Raw genomic sequence first — 19,502 nt, 5'->3', positions numbered from 1 at the left:
ATACTGTATAGTGGTTCCCGTGGCAGGTGTAAAAAGAGGGACACTGACTGTGGCATTGGGGCTCCACGGCAGAACAGCTTGGAGTGGGGTAGCGCCAACTTTCTTCTCCCAGCGCTTCTCTGCCTTAACACAATGCTGATCGGAACCGAAATTGGCTATGTCATAGTAGGCCGATTCTATAGGCTGCTCATAATGCAAAACGGCTTGGTCTTGGCCAGCCGTCTCTTGTTACTTGGCCACCTTCTCTTCTTACTGATGTGTGGTGTTCTTTGCTTTTTGCCCTAGGGTTCCCTAGACGGATTTGCCCATTTGCCACAAGAGATGTCCCAGCAGTGTTGGCAGGACGGCATCTGACCAGCTCCGCCGTCAGCCCCCACCCCCTACGTGAGCGCTCTCCTGTAGGCCTAGCTCAGCTCTCTAAAACAGCTGTTTCCTCCTCTTTCCTGACCTTTCGTCGAGGAGCCACCTACCAACGCAGACAACATGAACTCCAAGAATGAGTCAGGTAGGCAAGGCAAGGGCTTATGGGAGGAGTATGGCAGTGGTGGTGGTGCTGTTGCCTTCATAGCTTTTTGGGGGGGAATATGGAATTTGCCTGCTGAGATTTTGCAACTGTGCACTGGATGAGTGCTTAGAGTGAATGTTAAAGACATGGGGTGCCTCCAGTGCCAGTATTTAGGGCTTCTTTGCTGTATGACACCCTCATGTTTGAAATAAATGGAACACTTTGGCCTACTGTACCCTGCTCTTCTGCCAAAAATGCTCCTGCAGCAGCTTACAAGAAGAGGAGAGAAAGCAAACTCAGGCACAAAATTCTTCGATGTTGCAAGGTTTGAAATGAGCTGCAAACAGACTTCCCACAATTCAGACATGGATGTTGACCCGGGCCGCTGAGAAATGATCGGGTGACCCAACATTCCTGGAAATGGGAGAAAACCTCAGCCGTATGTGCTACTTTGTCCCACATAACTCCTGAGAACTTTACAAACTCCCTATCTGCATATCCTCAATCTTGGTTCTGTTTCTTAAGAAGGGCTTCTGCACCCGTCTTTTTATGCAGGGGTATTCAGCAGCAGGATGCTTCGCTGACATTGTGCTGTCTGCCTTTCCACTACAGTGAGGAGTAGCTACTGCAGTTCCTCTCTGCTTTGTCCCCAGGCTCTGAATAGTGGTTGTCCAATAATCCTGCACAATAAGCAGGGGTGGTGCAATGATATGGAAGGCAGAAAGGCTACGCTGTTCAGCTGTTTCTGATCCGGAGGACATAAAGTTACACTTGCAGAGTGCTATCTGGTTGTGTCAGCCCACTGGTGCAACCGCCATTCTGCCACTGCGAACTTCATTCTTGGCATAAGACAACAGCCAAGTCTGGTGGGTGTCCTGTTCTTGCAAAATATGTTGTGCAGCCGATATTCTACTTGGTGACTAGCTTGTGCATCTCTTCTAGGAACAATTGTAACAGCAATCCCTTGCTGGTAAGGATGTATCAAACAGCAGTAGGGGCATAATTGTTCATAAACTACTGGGAAGCTGTTTGTGTGAATGCTCCTTCAGTGATTCTAGATGGTGGTGGAATGTTGGGAAGAGAGAATGTTGGAGAGAGAATGTTATGAACCGACTAAAATCTCCTCTTGTCCCAGTGGTCCCTACTACAGTGGTACCTTGGTTCTCAAACTTAATCCGTTCTGGAAGTTCGTTCCAAAACCAAAGCGTTCCAAAACCAAGGCACGCTTTCCCATAGAAAGTAATGCAAAACGGATTAATCCATTCCAGACTTTTAAAAACAACCCCTAAAACAGCAATTTGAGTTAAAACAGCAATTTAACATGAGACCATTGATCCATAAAATGAAAACAATGATCAGTGTACTGTACTATAAAATAAATAAGACGGTATTGTAGATGATAAAAATTGAAATTATTATTTTTTCTTACCTGCACTCATTGTTTGGATGGGGGGCTTTTATCCATTTTATCCATTTCCGCAGTCACACAGTCAATCAGTATCTGAACTGGGTTCCACACAGTCATAAAAGCAAATGAACCGGAAAAGCATCAAAAACAAAAACGCAAAATAAATAGCAAAAACAAAAGCGCCAAACTTATCCGTTCAGAAGTCCGTTTGACTTCCGAAATATTCAAAAACCAAGGAGCAGCTTCTGATTGGTGCAGGCGCCCCAGAAACAATAACTGACAGCCGCATTGTATGTTCGGCTTCCGAAAAACGTTCAAAAACCAGAACACTTGCTTCCGGGTTTTCGGTGTTTGGGAACCAAGGCATTTGAGAACCAAGGTACCACTGTACAACGTATAATGCATGCATTATCTATGTATCTGGAGCAGCCCCTGCCAGCGGACACTTGCATAACGTTATAGTAACAAATTTACACCTGTGATCCCATGCACATCATGATATAATGCAGTACACATACATGAACATAGTTGTCCTCGCCTCTCAGCTCCTTGTAGAGATGAGCAAAAGCTCCCCTTTCCCCGGGAGCTTCTGTTATTAGAACCACTGATATTTTGCCTTTCTGCTAAAAACATAGCACTCAAGGTGACTTATAACATCTTAAAAACAAGTCGAACACCACAACAAAATTGTAAGAGACAGTGCAGCAGCTAAATTCAATCACCAGTCAGCCATACAGAGTCAGCCTGTTTAGGTTCATCTGTTTTGCATTTTGGTGTCTGAACAACAACAACAAAAATTAAATAAAATTTCCTAAGCGCACATTAGCTGGTTGACTCTGAACTGCTTGCAACTAGCCATGAAGGAGCATTTAGGATTGTGCTGGAAAACTTGCTGGAAATATCTGTGCGCTGTGACAGTGCCGTTGAACTTCCCTGTGCTGAGGATGAATAGAGAAGAGTTTGAAAATGAAACGGCAAGCATCAAAATGCAGCCGTATTTAGAATACTGTATACAGTTCCGGTCTAATTAATTTTGAAAAGGATTAGAGTGGCACATTCATGATTGGCTCATTCATCAAGGTCCTGTAGTCATAATAGCTAAACGGATCCTTCATATTCAGAGGGATGTGCATGCCTCTGACAAAGTTTCTCTTGGGAGAAAACTGCTCTTGCCTGCTTTGTTCAGCTTCTTACAGACAGCTGACCAGTCATTTACTGGGAACAAAATGGTCTTATCCAGCAAGGCAGATCTTAAGCTCTTGAACAACGAGTCCACCCCTCATGGAGCAAAGGCATTTATAGCCAGCAGAGAATAGAGCCTAACTGTCTGTCTGGTCTGCCCGGCTTCAGGGACCCATGTAGACAGGCTGCCAGACCCAAATGCAGAAGCAATTTCAACAATCAAGGCAATTGTGAGTACGGTAGGAAGTTAGGAGAACTCCCAGTAAAATGCAAGACATTGGTCAAATTCACAGCATCATTGGACATGTTCATAAGCTAGATTTTCTGGTTTATCATACTGTTATGAGCAACAAGCAACATGCTTGTGCTACTGACCAACTGTTCCCACTTCTCCCCTCTCCTGACACGAATGATATGAACAAACCAGGGAGCCTTGGCTTCCTGTTAACTTCTGAACCAGGGATTCTGTTGTTCTGTTGCTTCCCAATAAGCTGCAGTCTTCAAAGTAAACTGAAGCCATGGTTTGTTGTTAGCATGCTAGAGAGCAACAAACCATAATTCTTGGTTTGGACATAATGGGAAGCCAAGGCTTCCAAGTTTGTCTCATGTGTCGTTCTGCCCGGACACTGAGGTCCAGCTCCGAGGGCCTTCTGGCGGTTCCCTCACTGCGAGAGGCCAAGTTACAGGGAACCAGACAGAGGGCCTTCTCGGTAGTGGCGCCCGCCCTGTGGAACGCCCTCCCATCAGATGTCAAAGCGATAAACAACTACCTGACATTCAGAAGACATCTGAAGGCAGCCCTGTTCAGGGAAGTTTTTAATATGTGACATTTTAGTGTATTTTTCATCTTTCTTGGAAGCCGCCCAGAGTGGCTGGGGAAACCCAGCCAGATGGGCGGGGTACAAATAATAAATAATAATAATAATAATAATAATAATAATAATAATAATAATAATTATTATTTTATTTATTATGTGCACCAGGGGAAGAGTGGTCAGCTGGCACACACTACTACACTTGCTTGCTGCTGATAAACCGCGAAAAGCCAGGACGTCTGACTCATCATTATGTGAGGATTGCCTTTGCAGTTACTTTTACAATACAGTAGACGCTCGGGTTGCGAACGTGATCCGTGCGGGATGCATCTTCGCAACCCACAGCATTTGCGCGTCTGTGCACTCGCGGGTTGTGATTCGGCGCTTCTGTGCATGCGCAAAGTGCAATTTAGCATTTCTGCACATGCGCGACCACCGAAACCCAGAAGTAACCCGTTCTGGTACTTCTGGGTTTCGGCGGTTCACAACCCGAAAAAACGCTACCTGAAGCGTCTGTAACCTGAGTTATGACTGTAGTCTAATCCCAGCTGATCTTGTAAATCAAGGGGGAACTGGATCTAGATCAGGGTTTTCCAAACTTGGGTCTGTAACTGTTTTTGGACTATAACTTCCATCATCCCTAACTAGCAGGACTAGTGTCAGGGATGATGGGAATTGTAGTCCCAAACCAGCTTGAGACCCAACTTTGGGAAACCCTGATGTAGATGGTGGGCAGAATTCCAAAATCTAACACCCCTGCATGCCAGCTTGGACAGGTGGGCAGAACTTGTTGGTCATGTGATGTAATAATGACGTTGGGTGAATGATACCTGCCAAAGTTTAGAAGGGGTTGCTCTAATGGCTGATCAGCTGGTTGGCAGTTAAATCAGCCTCCTTTGAATACATGCTTTCAGCACCAATCAGCTGATTGGCACTGGGAATGTGCCTTCGAAGATGTTTGCTCTGGAGATGAAGAAATGCTGTGTTTAAGAACGTTTTTAAACAGAGCATCTTCCCCCTGTAGAGGAAGCAAATTGGATTCAAAGTGCTGAAAGAAACCATTTGAATCTAAACTCCCTCCTCCATCCCCCTTGGTTGCACTAGGAGTATTTCATAATAATAGTCAGGTTTTTTTCTACAATCATGTGATGTATAAATCTTACAAAATGCCATAAATAAGTAATAGTACCTAATATATATACTAAGCAGCAATGTCAAATTATATGCAATATCATCCCAGGAATGAACTTGATGGCACCTGTAAAATACAGAGCCTCATAACCTAAGTTATTACCTGGGTACAATTATAAAACATAATACATACCTAATAACAATAATCTGCTGAAAAATATTTTTAAAGCAAGTTCCAAACTCACATGGAGGAAACATTAGAAAAAATATATGACGAAATTACTGCTAAAAATTGCAATATAAAAACTGGCTTCTTTGGTGCTGTCATTAGTGAGTGTGAAGATAGTGGTCTGGATTTATGTTAACAACATTCCATTTTATAGTTGGGGAACTTAGCCACCCTCAGAGATATACAGATGCGTTACTGAGCCCTATGGGACCAGGTCTCGGCTGCTCAGCTAGCAGAGAAAAATCCCCGAAATGATAGAACTTCCCTGTCTTGGTCTGATTGGCTGGAGCATTATATAATGCTTTCTGGGTCATTTCAGCCCTGGTCACACATGTTCTGCTGATGTGTCAAGACTGCTTTCAGCTCAGATTTGCATATTCCCTGCTTATCTTGCTTTTGATTTCTACATTAACAACACCGCAAGACAATTCCAACACGTGTGATCCATATTATGCAAAAATATCTATATATATATATATATATACACAGTGGTACCTCGGGTTACATACGCTTCAGGTTACAGAAATCATGCTCCGGTGGCGCGGCGGCAGCAGGAGGCCCCATTAGCTAAAGTGGTGCTACAGGTTAAGAACAGTTTCAGGTTAAGAACGGACCTCCGGAACGAATTAAGTACTTAACCCGAGGTACCACTGTATATACCGTATTTTTCGTCCCATAGGACGCACCTAGCTTTTTTGGGGGGAAATAAAGGAAAAAATGTTCCCCTTTATTTCCCCCCCAAAACCAGGTCGGGGAAACCGAACCAGGTTGAGGACCAGAGGGATGGCGGCGCTGCGCCTCCCTGCTATCCCCCAAGCTTGTGGGGCTGGCCGATGACTGCCCTGCACACGGGGCGCTCTGCGCCTCGCGCACCCGGCGGCAGGCTGCTATCCGCAGCGTGGGGAGCCCTGCGGGGAACTCCTGCAGGGCTCCCCACGCTGCGGATGTCTGCCCGGCACGAGGGGCGCTCTGCTTCAGGGCGCCCCTCACGCCGGGCGGCAGGCTGCTATCCGCAGCCTAGACAGCCCTGCAGGACCTCCCGCAGGGCTGCCTAGGCTGCGGGTGTCTTCCTGAAGCCTGGAGAGCAAGAGGGGTCGGTGCGCACCGACCCCTCTCGCTCTCCAAGCTTCAGCGAAAGCCTGCATTCGCCCCATAGGACGCACCCAGATTTCCCCTTCATTTTTGGAGGGGAAAAAGTGCGTCCTATAGGGCGAAAAATACGGTATAAAAATAATTTTGTGGAAGAATCCATGCAACCTTTTCATATTAAGGGTCTTCCATTAAACAAATCGCTTTAGTGGCCCTATTATGAGCTTACTATCCAGAGAGGGAGCTGCAGCTCAGAAGACTTCCTGACAGTCTTCTCACAAATGTGAGGAGGTGGGTTGTGGCTCGACCAGTGTGGGGTAGCGGTTAAGACGTTGGACTAGAATCAAGGAGACGCAAACATCACTGGGCAAACATTGGGCCGGTCCCTGCCTCTCTCATCCTAACCTGGGAGAACAAAACGGGGGAGAGGGGAAGAACAAGATGTGTCCCCTGTGCTGCTTAAGAACGTTACAAAAATGAACGAAGTACAACTCCTTTGGCATGAGGTGTAGCAGAGGCGCCGCACGCCGACTTTCTCTTTGAATCAGCTTTGTAAAGGCCATATTAAAAAGCTATCAACAAATGCCGGGAGGTGCAAGATGGCAGTCTTGACGGTCTCCATAGCAACGCCACATTTATGTCTACTTCTGGCCTAGCTGAGAGTAAGCCCCTTTCCTGCCTTGTGAAAGCTGCATCAACGGGAATGCCACTTTTTTTGTCGCTGCTGCGGAGCCCTATTATTTTCTTTCTTTCTTTCTTTCTTTCTTTCTTTCTTTCTTTCTTTCTTTCTTTCTTTCTTTCTTTCTTCCTCTACCATGTCCCCCTGACACTCGCTTGCTCTCTTATGTAACAAACAAGGGGGGGTTGCTCAGCACCGGTGTTAAAACGGGTTGTCCAGGCCTGTATTTTTCTGCTGTTGAAAAGTGGCTACTAGGAGCAGCCTGAAATTGGAAGTTGCCTGTTTTCATAGTTATAGAACAGTTTTCTGCTGGTGGTGCATGCAGGCTCCGAACCTAATTAACACTAAGAGAGGCTCTCCAACAACAAGTGATAGTAATGCGCCTAATATTTCTGTAGTGCTTCCCCCATGTCTCAGTGCTCAGAATATTTTGCATATATTTATCTTAATAACCCTTGCAATGCTCCTGTAAGGAAGACCAGTGTTATTATCATGTATTGCAGACTGGGGGAAAGGAGGCGAGGGCTGAAAGATAAGAGAAGGTGCTTAGATGAGCTGTGGTTTGAGCTGAGGATTTCCAGCTTAATAGTTTTTGCTCTTAAATCTTAAGGTATATATTGTGTTTTTGGCAGAGTGCCTCTGAGCATGCGCAGAGCACATTCCTCTCTGCTGAGGGGAAGCCACAACACAGTACCAGAGTTGCGTGCTTTGCTTACAGAAATTCAGCTAAGAAAAGAAAAGTGTTTTAGGTAAGCCAGGCTGTTTCTCAAACTCTGTATACTTCTATAACCCAGATGTAGGGATTAAATTAAATCACGGGATAATTTTTGGAACTTGTTTTTAATACTCAGGGCTCAAGCTTCTCTACGTGAGGTTTTACTGAAGTATACCTTTGTGCATGTTCAGAGTGCAGCTGTTTCATTAGAACAATTAGCATCCCTTACAAGGTCAGGGATAGAAGTCTGAGTTTCTAGGTCAAAGGATATATCTTTCAGGCAGGCTTGGGACGTTGGCTGTTCCCTTTTTATGGAGAGTCACCAAAATTTCTCCCCAGTTGCGGGATCATATGTGATCCCGAGCTGAAACTGGCTTTTAAGGGCCAGGACTAACCCCTAGAACACATAAAGCAACAATTGCTATAATGATAAAATGTGCCTCTGCAACCGTGCAAAGTGCCTTTCTCCCACAACTGGCACTCCCCAGATCTGGAACTAGGGGGCAGTACAGGCTATCCTGGCAGAGGATCTGAATTCTAGGCAGGCTTCAAGTACTGGCACCACTCATTTTGGAAACAATTCCTCCATTTTTCCTTCTGAGATGAGAGAAGTCTTTAGTAATCACTTTTCCCATCTGTCCTTTGAGATCTCCTCAAAGGATGAGCAATGTGGACGTCCAAATTAAATGTTGCTTGTTGACCACAATGCTGGCTGGCCCTCCATACAAAGAGGATGTACTTGTTCCTACCCTGAAAAGCTTATGCGCAGCCTCAAGGCCCAGTCTGAATGAAAATAATTATGCCCATACGGGAAATGTGCTCTGACTGCATCCAAAATCAATTGGGTGAACTTCTTGTGACACAAATAATGCATTGCAACTGTAAAACCGTTCTGTCCACTAATGCTATCTATTTTATTGGAGCGAGTGTTTCCTTGACAGCCCCACACTTAAGCAATTTATAGCCATGGTTGCGGGGAGAGGAGGGACCCAAGTTTGGAAACATATGCACTATACCTTTAAAGTACAGTGGTACCTTGGAAGTGGAACAGAATCCGTTCGACTTCCAAAACGTTCAGAAACCAAAACGCGGCTTCCGATTGGCTGCAGGAAGCTCCTGTAGCCAATCGGAAGCCGTGGAAGTCACGTCGGACGTTCAGGTTCCAAAGAACGTTTGCAAACTGGAACACTCACTTCCAGGTTTGCGGCGTTCGGGAGCCAAAACATTCGACTCGCAAGGCGTTCAGGATCCAAGGTACGACTGTAGTATGATACCACTTTAAGCAGTCCTGGCTTCCCCCAAAGAATCATGGGAACTGTAGTTTGTTAGCTATCCCGCCCCCCCTCATTCATCTTCACAGCAGTCACCAGCATATTTTAGCAAGACACTCAAAGACAATGGAAGGAGGATAGGAACGTGGCAAAGCATCCGCAGAAGGTAACTGAGACACTAGATCAAGGTGGGTGAGATGACTTGGGTAGGGCAGAAAAGAGATGATGAGGGGTGCAAACATCTCAGGAGCCAGGTTGAGCACAGTCTGTCACCTGCTAAGCCCCACACCCTAGCAGGGGACCCCTGTGAGTCCCATAGGCCTGCAGCACTGCTTTCCCTCTCCCTCTGGCCTAAAGGAGGTGAGCAGTTGAACAGTGGTGGCTATGAGGAGCAGCAACTGGTTGGTTGCCCACTCTCTGCCTCTAGCAAGGGAGTTGGTGGTCTGGACTGGCCCGATATATTTTGCTGCCTGAGGCAAAGCAAAAAGATGGCGTGTGGCATTGTGCAGCACTTCAGCCCCTGTATATTGATATTGCTGGTTTTTATTGTAAGCCTCTTAACCTACTGGGCTACTGCACCATGGCAGACTCTTTTGGCCTTAGTATTGTATAGTCTATATGCCATCCCCACTCCCCAAACAAGCACACGGTCTTTTTCTTGCAAAATAGTTATCTCCATGATGCAAATGCTTGTATGTCACTTAAGAACATAAGAAGAGCTATGCAGGATCAAACCAAAGGTCCACCTAGCCTAGCAGTCTGTTTCCTTCACTGTCCAACCAGGACATGAAGGAAATAGCCCCCTCCTATTGTTGTTTTGCTTTACAGCAGTTAAGAGTCAAATACATATATTGCCTTTGGACTTGGAGCTTACAGCATATAGCAGCATATTGAAAATATTAAGATTAGCTGAAGTGGGGATTTGGATCTGTTTAATAGAAGCAGAGCTGGAACCTTGTCTCTTTTTCTTCCCATATAGCCTTCCTAACCACTGGTTTAGAGCATCAGGGCTAAGGACTACTGTTACCTCTGTTTCCAAACTCTTTGTCAAATTTCTGGGGAGAAAAATAGGCCGAGTAATGTTTCTGCCAGTTGACAGGTGCTTTGTGTTTGCATTTGCTAAGAGAGTTCTTCACTTACAATCTCGTGATTAGTGTTGTTGTGTGATGTTGCTATGGGCTATGTGAGTTGTTGCTTTGCACCGAGGTATAGTTGAGTCACTGGCCTGCTTCGCACATCACATTAAACCGTAGTTAAAAATACCGCTGAAATTGTGTGTGTTCTGCCCCTTCCCTGCTCCTGCTGGGAAACAAACCATAATCTGGCTTGCCATGTTTTCTGATCTTAAGCTCATGATTTGTGGGCCTGGAAGACATGACAAGGTAGACTATTACTTGTTTGTCCGGGGCAGCAGGAGTGGGGAAGGGGTTTAGAGCACCTGCAACTTCAGTTGTTGTGTCCACTAATAATTATGGTTTATGTTTTAGATATATTTTATTAAATTTCCATAAATTTCACATAAACATTCCAATACGTAATAGATTTTTGTTTGGTTTTGTTGACTTCCCACCCCATTTTCCATGGTGTTTTTCCCCCTCCCCCTTGCTATCTTCCCTCTCTTATATCATAACAATGGTACAATAATCTCTAATATCTTCTGTCACTCATAGTTCAAATCGCGAATTCATCATAATATTTCTTTAAATAGTCCAAAAAGGACTTCCATTCTTCCATAAAGCAATCATTGTGAAGTTCTCTTATTTTAACTGTTAACTTTTCTGATTCAGCATAGTCCATTAAACCATAATTATTGCCACTAATAATTATGGTTTAATGTGATGTGCAAACTAGGTCATTGTATAAAATTACACTTGGCATAGATTAAACATTTCTCCCTTTCTCATAGTGCTACAATTCGTGGTTACAGTAAGCCCACATCTTACGCAGGCAGTACATTCCAGGGATCGTGCCTAAAGCCAAAACTGCGTATAGTCAAAACACATTGGGTGCAATGGCGGGTGGGATTGCAAAAGACTCTTTCCCTGGATGCCCGTCCCCTTTCTGCCCCCTTTTAATTTTATTTATTTTGCCATGCTCATAAAGCTGAATGTGCACAAGTCAAATGCATGTAGGTTGCAGTCTTATGTGTAGTTAGTGAAACCGATGGGTAGTAGATTCAGGAGAAAATCTATTTTTATGTAGTGCATCAGGGGTGTTGCGAGGTGCTTTTGAGAAATCTGGGTATAGGCACAGGACTTAGATTTGCATAAATGCATAGAATGTCTCTGGGCAAAGTTAAGAAGTGGGTGGCTGGGGTCTCACCAGCACTGATTATGGCTACTAGCTAATGTAGCTTAAAAAGAGGATTAGACAAATTCACAGGTGATAGATCATCCGATCAGTAGCTATTTGTCATGATAGTTAAATGGAACCTGTGTGGTCCTGGGAGTATACCACTAAATATCAGCTGTTGGGGAGTAGCATTATAAAAGGGTCGCCATACATTGTTTGTCGGCTTCCCAGAGGTGTCTTGTGGGCCCTTGGGGGGAAGCAGGATGCTGGACAAGGTAGGCCTTGGCCCCGATCCAATTGGCTTCTTCGTGCATTCTTACATAGTGTAGGATGCTGACCTCACTGGTATCTATGTCTTGCTGGATCGGGACGCGGGTGGCGCTGTGGTCTAAACCACTGAGCCTCTTGGGCTTGCTGATTGGAAGGTCGGCAGTTCGAATCCCCATGATGGGGTGAACTCCTGTTGCTCTGTCCCAGCTCCTGCCAACCTAGCACTTCGAAAGCATACCAGTGCAAGTAGATAAATAGGTACTGCTGTGGCGGGAAGGTAAACTGCATTTCCGTGCGCTATGGTTTCCATCATAAGCGCCAGAAGCGGTTTAGTCATGATGGCCACATGACCCAGAAAGCTGTCTGTGGACAAACGCTGGCTCCCTCGGCCTGAAAGCGAGATGAGCGACGCAACCCCATAGTCAACTTTGACTGGACTAAACTGTCCTAGGGTCCTTTACCTTTTACCTTACCTTGCTGGATCAGGCTGTAAAATTCTGTGGAACGGGTGACACATTAAGGCAAGGGTAAGCAACATAAGGCCCGTGGGCCGGATGCGGCCCAATTGCCTTCTCAATCCGGCCCGCGGACGGTTCGGGAATCAGTGTGTTTCTACATGAGTAGAATGTGTCCTTTTATTTAAACTGCATCTCTGGGTTATTTGTGGGGCATAGGAATTCGTTCATCCCCCCTCCCCAAATATATATATATAGTCCAGCCCATCACATGGTCTGAGAGACGGTGGACCAGCCCCCTGCTGAAAAAGGTTGCCGACCCCTGCATTAAGGTGATTAAGGGTTAGATTATTTAGGCAAGGTTCATCTTTGGGTATTATTCAGTTCTAGATTTCATCTTAGACAGCCAGGCTCAGCTTTGGGTTTTAATCAATGCTAGATAATGTTACAGGCTTGCCACCACTAGAGCTTGGCAAAATGGATAAACAACTGTATGTCACCAAATACCTTCCAGCTGTTCAGAAAAATTAAGTAGGCAAAATTTCCTTGTTCTCCAAAGAACTTAAAAGCCACACTGTTCTATAGTTTACAGCGGAAAAGGAGCTCCTAACCACAAACCTCTGGATCTGAAATGTCTGTAGCATTTACTTTTCCATCATTTTTCCTTGTTAGAGTAAATCTTTCAAGGTTTCTTTTTTTGGGGGGGCGGGGAGTTGTTATTGAGTAAATCTTATGTTAGAATCACCGTTATCATGTCCCAATGTAATGGACAGGAGTTTTGCCTGTGGTAGATATATTTTTGTGTGTCTCTCCTTTGAAAAAAAGAGAGAGAGAAGAAATGCTTACGCTTTTAAAAACTTCTTCCAACATAAAACTTTACAAAAACATGTTTTGCTGTTTGATAGCAATATATTTTATCTACACTCCTGAAACAGCACACTGCATGTTACTTGCAAATGTAACAGATGTATTAGCTTGAAGGAAATATGCCTCAACCTTGAGTTACATAGACAAAATATTGCGGGCGTACTGTTGAGGAGGTGTTATTCCCTCATAACAAAAGCCTTCCTCTGCGGGGGAAGATATCTGGATCCGGCAACAACAGAACATTTGCCCCATGAAAATATATTCTCCTGAAAGGTCATTTCAAAGCTTTTCAGGGCTTGGGGGGGGGGGGATATCACTGTTTGCAGCCTTGGTAGTTGCCTTTTCAAACATCATTTTCCTTTTGCACAATTACATGGTAGCAAAGCAAAAAATTGTATGTTTGTCCATCTGCTTTCTGGCTAGGCAGGGGTGGTTTAAGACAGGAAGCCCCGTGGTGTGGTGACTGCTCCTCCTGAGGTAAAAATCAAGGCCTCAAGGTGAGGAGAGCAGCCATGTGGAATATCGCCTTTCCTTGTATAGTGACCCTCTCCCTTGACGTGAACCAAAGGCCAAGCATGCAAAGAGGGGTGTGGGGACGAAAGGGCTCCTGTCTTCTCTCGTCCCATCATGCCTATATAAATAGCTTATTTGACGTCAAGTCCAAAATAAAGTCCAAAAGCACATGAGGGGGGGGGGTAGAGGGAGGGGGTAGAGTGGTCTCAGAGAGCTATAAATAACGCAGGGCTATTTTAAAAGCCTAGGTTTTAAATTAACGTGCTGGTAAATACAGGCCTTGCTCTTGACCTGCCTCGAAATATCCAAACGGCTGCAGTGATACGCAGTCTGTGACCTATTGCTATAGCATGTGGGGAATATGAAGAGCAAGCTTGAGTTTATAGGACCCTTATATCTGAGTGGGCCGTGGCTTTTCAGTGATTTTGACTCCTCCACTGCCCCGAATTAATTGCAAGGCCTTTCTCCATCTTTTGTTCCCTGTCTGTGAAAACAGGATTAGCAGTGATCTATTTCTCAGGGTTGCGAGCATGATTTAACAACCCCCTATCTTATGCAATAAGGATATTGCGCAAGTAAGATTGCTAACCTCCTCCCTCTGGACAATCCTCCTGCTCTGACTTCAGTACAGAGTCATCTAAGATCTTGCTGTTGATAGCAAAGCATTTCGGTAGGCCTGCAGCCCCAGGTTTTGTGATGAAGGGTCCTAAAGAGGAGGATGAGGATAATTGTATAGCTGTAAATGGTGTGCCGTAAATGTACGGTATCTGAAGTTATTAATTTGTATTGGTTCGTGACACAACACTGCCTGCCTGCTTTTAATTATATCTTCACAACTAAGAGGGCTAAAGACTTGAATACGCTTTAAAAATTTAAGGTAAACATGCATGAACAGCTTTGAATATATTTGTGTTTCCTTATCCCTCACAGTTAACATTAAGGGGGCATGCCTCCTGCAGGCAGGGTGCTACCACAGTAAATGTTAATAGTGAATAGCCACTGAGCGCAACTGTTGAGGCTTGAGGGATATAATGGTTTGGAAGAAACTGAGCAGGCATTGCTGAATCTCTTATGGGTCAGAAGTCAGATATGTTGGTGTTTCTTTAAAAAGGGGTGTGATGTGGGGAAGGCCTCAGAAGATCATTTCTGCAGTTGTCCTACACTTGGAGGCTGGGGTGCTCCAAGCAGGTTAATGATCTGCATGATCACCAAGAAGGAGAAGGAAACTGAGCATGGCAGGCAAAAGAAAAAGTTACAGATAGGTAGCCGTGTTGGTCTGCCATACAGAAGTGTATCTGAAGAAGTGTGCATGCACACGAAAGCTCATACCAAGAACTAACTTAGTTGGTCTTTAAGGTGCTACTGGAAGAATTTTTTTTATTTTGAAAAGAAAAAGTGTTGACTAGAAGGTCACTGCTTTGTTTTGTTTAAAAAATAGAAGTACAGTACATGTACATAGGAAAACTGTGGGTTCTAGAATCCTTCCCTTCCACCCCTGCAGTTCTGTGATTCTCATACAATAAGGACTGCCTCTTCGAAGATGGTGCCTGTAACATACTAAGGTACTTTGTCAGAAGATTGACTCTATAACCTAGTCAACACATCACAGTGAAGCATGGTTTACCATGGGCATGGAGCATCTAGTTTGCCACTCACCTAGTTTGCCACTCACCCGCGATCATGGTTTGTTTTTCTCCAAACAAACCATGATGGGTGAGCCAAGAACAAACCTTAATCTTCACATCATAATGTGTTTGGGGTAAAAGCAACCAAAACAAAGGAGAATACTCCGCAAGAGCATAAGAAACAATATATGTTTGTTTTGCATGCAGTCTTTGTTTTGTCTGCTTCTAAATAATTTTCGATACCATTTTTGTTGTTTTGGGGTTTCTGTGTTTTTGTCTCGAGCAAAACAAGCCACAGTATGGGTGTAATGCTAAGTCAGGGATCTTGGCTTGCTGATATCAGAGGAGTGCAGTAAGCTGTGACATGCGAACACACCTCGTGTTATCCACATGCATTGACTGGCCATGGCTCTCCAGGGTTGCTGGCAGGGCTCTTTTCAAACTCTGCCTGGATATGCCAGGGTTGAACTTGAAAACTTCTCCACGCAAAGTATAAGCCCTGCAACTAAGCTATTCCCCCACTCCCACCCCCGAGCTTACCATGTATGGTATGGAGTGCATGCATGCCTGGGAATAAGCGCTACTGAACGTAATGGGGACTTACGTTCTGAGTTAAATGTGTAGGATTGCACCGTAAGGCAGGGGTCAGCAAACTTTTTCAGCAGGGGGCTGGTCCACTGTCCCTCAGACCTTGTGGGGGTGGGGGTGGCGGACTATATTTTGAAGGGGAAAAAAGAAAATGCCCCACAAATGCATTTTAAATAAAAGCATACATTCTTCTCATGTAAAAACACCAGGCAGGCCCCACAAATAACCCAGAGATGCATTTTAAATAAAAGGACACATTCTACTCATGCTGATTCCCGGACCATACGCGGGCCAGATTTAGAAGGCAATTGGGCTGGATCCGGTCCCCGGGCCTTAGTTTGCCTACCCATGCCGTAAGGCAGCCTTTCTCAACCTGTGGGTCCCCAGATGTTGTTGAACTACAACTCCCATCACCCGTAGCTAGCAAGGCCCAGAGCTCAGGGACGATGGGAGCTGTAGTCCAACAACATCTGGGGACCCACAGGTTGAGAACTGCTGCCATAAGGGATGTACATGCACAGGGGTTGTGTTAATAAGAGCTGGTGGAAGGGATACCAAGGGTTTCAAATACCTTTGAAAATCAGAATGCTCTTTGGACACCACACTGGTTATGAAGCAGCACACCAGTCTACTGCTTGTTATTTACTGGGAGGGGCAAGGATGGGCCAGTACAGCATCAATTAATTCATTCAAGATACTCCATGTAATAAAAAGGCATGCTTTATTAATTCCATTGACAACAATTTATACCTCATTTGATAGTCTTACCTTCTGTCTGTCTGTCTTTTTCTCTGTGGTTTTTTGTTTGCTTTTATAATCAGGCTCCTAACTGTTGAATATAAGCAGTGCAATACTGTACTTTGTGAAATCTCAGGAACCAGAGATTTTGGAGTTTGCAAATTTCCAGTGGCCAGGAAGTTGCGGCTTCAGTGCAAATGCTGATATACAGTTGTACCTCGGGTTAAGTATTTAATTCATTCTGGAGGTCCGTACTTAACCTGAAACTGTTCTTAACCTGAGGCACCACTTTAGCTAATGGGGCCTCCCGCTGCCGCCGCCGCGTGATTTCTGTTCTCATCCTGAAGCAAAGTTCCTAACCCGAGGTACTATTTCTGGGTTAGCGGACCCAGAAGCGTCTGTAACCCGAGGTACCACTGTACACAAGTTGTCCATAACTGTACACATGACTTATTTGGACATAACGTTTTAGTCACTGTGATGTTTTTCTTTGTTTTGTCTTGTTTTGTTTTGAAGAGTACATGCATCGTTAATATCTCTTAACAGTTGATGTAGGATTGCGGCCCTTAGCTTTCCTTTTTAAATCACGCCCCCCTCCCAAGGAATACACATTTGAAATCACTGGGCTTTAATGAACCGGCCAGGCTCCATCTGTAGGTAGACTGTGGCATCCACAACACAGAAGCAGCCATCCCACCCCCTTTTGTTCTTGCCTTGCTTCCCCTTCTCTTGGCTTGGCAGCTGGCACAGCCTTTCCTCCCCGGGGAATCTCTTCCACTGACCCCTGTGGTTGAAATGCTGCTTCTGATAGGCAGGCAGCTCCTCTTGCCTGAACCATCCCAGCTCCCAGAGAGCTTGGCTGGGTTTATTTATAGCTGGCTCCTCCCCTACGTTCTATTTCAGGTCACCCCCGGCAGAAGCCATCTCGCTTGGTGGCAGGGATGAGGAACAATCGCAAGAAGGGAGCCTTGCGTCTCACGAAAAGGGGCCTTTTGTGAGAGTGCCAAAGAGCCGTGGGCTCTCCTTTTTTTGTTCGATCTCTCCTCTGCTAGAGACTAGATTCATTGCCCTGGTGTTTTGGGTTTTTCTTTTTCATGCCTGAGGAGATGTTGCTTCAACCCCTCCTTCCCTGGTGAATTGAGCCACACCTGAGATGTAAACCTTTTTATCCCCCCCCCCTTTGCATCTTTTTCGCCTCTGCCTCCTTCTGCATCTTCCGACTCTTCTCCCCTTTCCTTCTGGAGTTGAGAAAATAGTTCTATCCCTTCCACTTCTTTCCCCTGCAAGGAGATTTTCATCTGCAACTATTTTGTTTTCTTTCCCTGGTGGCTTTGATTTATTCTTGGGGGTTTTCCTCACCACTGCCGCTGTTGCTGCAAAACAATTTAACTTTTTTTTTTCCAAGAAGAAGACAACGCTTCCACACGGAGGACAGATGTGTGTGTGTTCTTCGCGGCTGGCTTGAGAGGGGAGGGGATGTTGGATGGTTTGAGATGGCAATATAGCCTCAAAAGAGACACCTCCCCGAAGCCTTTGGTTGTGCAACGACGGATTGTCGTAAAGGGAAGCTGCAGTGGAATAACGGCAGTGTTTGCAATCACTCCTTGGCATGCTTCTTGTATCCTCGGTGTGGGGACTGCCAGAGATGTTGCAGACAATTTACGAAACTGAATCGTGTTTTTCTTCAGATGGAGTTTCTGGACACGAGCCATCGCTGGAACTCCTGTCACGGGCACAGATCCACGCCATACCTGTGGCAGGTGAGTACCATGTAGAGTCTGTGAAACGGGCTTTAAGGGTAGTGATTTTTAAAGTACGGTAGTCAAGTGTGTTTGAGGTTTGGTCTGGAACTTGGGACAATGGGACATAATGAAGTGGCTGATATGTTTAGTGCATGGGGGGGGGAGTGTCCCTGAACATCTGAGCCTCAGCAAGGGGGCTTGGTTTTGTATAGAACCTGGTTCACGTGTGGCTGAGAGAAGAGCTGGACAAATCCCAGAGTCCTGGAATTGCCCCCATCTAGAGATAATGTAATATTTGTCCAGCACTTGAGCCTAAAACAAGGAACGTTCATTCTTAAAAATGTGATGCTATCACTTAGGACTTCTCAATACGTTTGTACCCCCTGGCTATGGATTTTCCAGGTGAAATTAATTTTAGGTTTGTGGTGAGTACTTGATTTGAACCAGGGTTCAGTTCTAAATGTTTGTAAACACTAGGGTCCAACCATGGCAAAGTAGAGTGCCTCTGATCACGGGAAGAGTGTTCCTCTCATCATGGAAGAACCACAGTCAGTTTCTCCCCTACACGAGAAAATTAGGATGCCAGATTTCCAGCACTTGAGGTCCAGCACTTATTTTTAAAGCAATTAACCCCTTGAATTGTAGCTTGACAGGACCCAGAATTGTTTTTCAAAGTTACTGCTCATCCCGGAGCACATAAAATAATAAGAGTGCTCCATAGCATATGCAGAGGGCATCTCCATTTGTTCAGGCTTAGCTTTATTATTCTGTTAAATAATCTGGATCAGCCTTTGCAGAATGCAAAATAGCGAAGGCTTGAATTTCAGAACCTGATAAACAGTTTGGGTTTAGCGGGCCCATTTTGATATTAAGTGGTAAAATAGATTCTTTTGTTGGTTCTGATTAAAAGTGAAAGTTATTTGGCCATCTCTTTGTAGCTAAAGTTTGCAGTATGTTCCTCTGGTTGGGATTGATTTGTAGGCTGGGGAGAGTCTAGTCTGTTTTCCTTCTGTATTCCCATAAAATAGAAATAGCAAAAGAGCAACTCGGGGATTCCAGCCTGTCATCCTTTAGCAGTAGTGCACCTTGATGCATGGTGAACACATCGGGGTCCTGCGCTGAACCTTTTCTCTCACTTATCTCTTGCCCATAAGTCGTATTCTGTCATCTGTTGGCATACTAGGGTTAGCCAACATGCATGTTTCTGCACATGGATTGTATTTGCTGGAATGGAGTGAGAGTCTGTCTTACTCCAAAAAACGTTCCAGCTGTCTCAGAGCAAGGGAACAGCCACGTTTCTGAGCTGAAGTGCATTTGTAAATAAATCCAGCTGAAGTGGGAAAGATGGAAATGCATTTCACACTAGGAAATCTGGGGTTATTAAATCA

At 45.0% G+C, this 19,502-nt stretch overlaps 1 protein-coding gene across 10 annotated transcripts in view; it reads left to right on the top strand.

Moving 5' to 3' along the window:
* The window catches only part of HDAC5 (histone deacetylase 5), a 126,039-nt gene that overhangs the window by 12,396 nt on the left and 94,141 nt on the right, over positions 1-19,502 (top strand). For 3 of the 10 annotated variants that reach the window (XM_083469498.1, XM_083469503.1, XM_083469499.1), the window contains exons 2-3: positions 286-505; positions 18,061-18,132. In XM_083469498.1, coding sequence (XP_083325624.1) covers positions 484-505; positions 18,061-18,132 — 94 coding nt within the window. In that variant the 5' untranslated portion in view covers positions 286-483. Of the gene's footprint in view, positions 1-285; positions 506-1,315; positions 1,372-17,262; positions 18,133-19,502 lie in introns of those variants that run through there. The other 7 variants (XM_083469504.1, XM_083469502.1, XM_083469501.1 and 4 more) reach the window with 4 other exon arrangements.

Source organism: Podarcis liolepis, assembly GCF_965112155.1.
Source record: "Podarcis liolepis genome assembly, chromosome: 13".
In the NCBI taxonomy this organism is placed as follows: Eukaryota; Metazoa; Chordata; class Lepidosauria; order Squamata; family Lacertidae; genus Podarcis; species Podarcis liolepis.
This window is presented reverse-complemented; position numbering and strand designations above follow the sequence as displayed.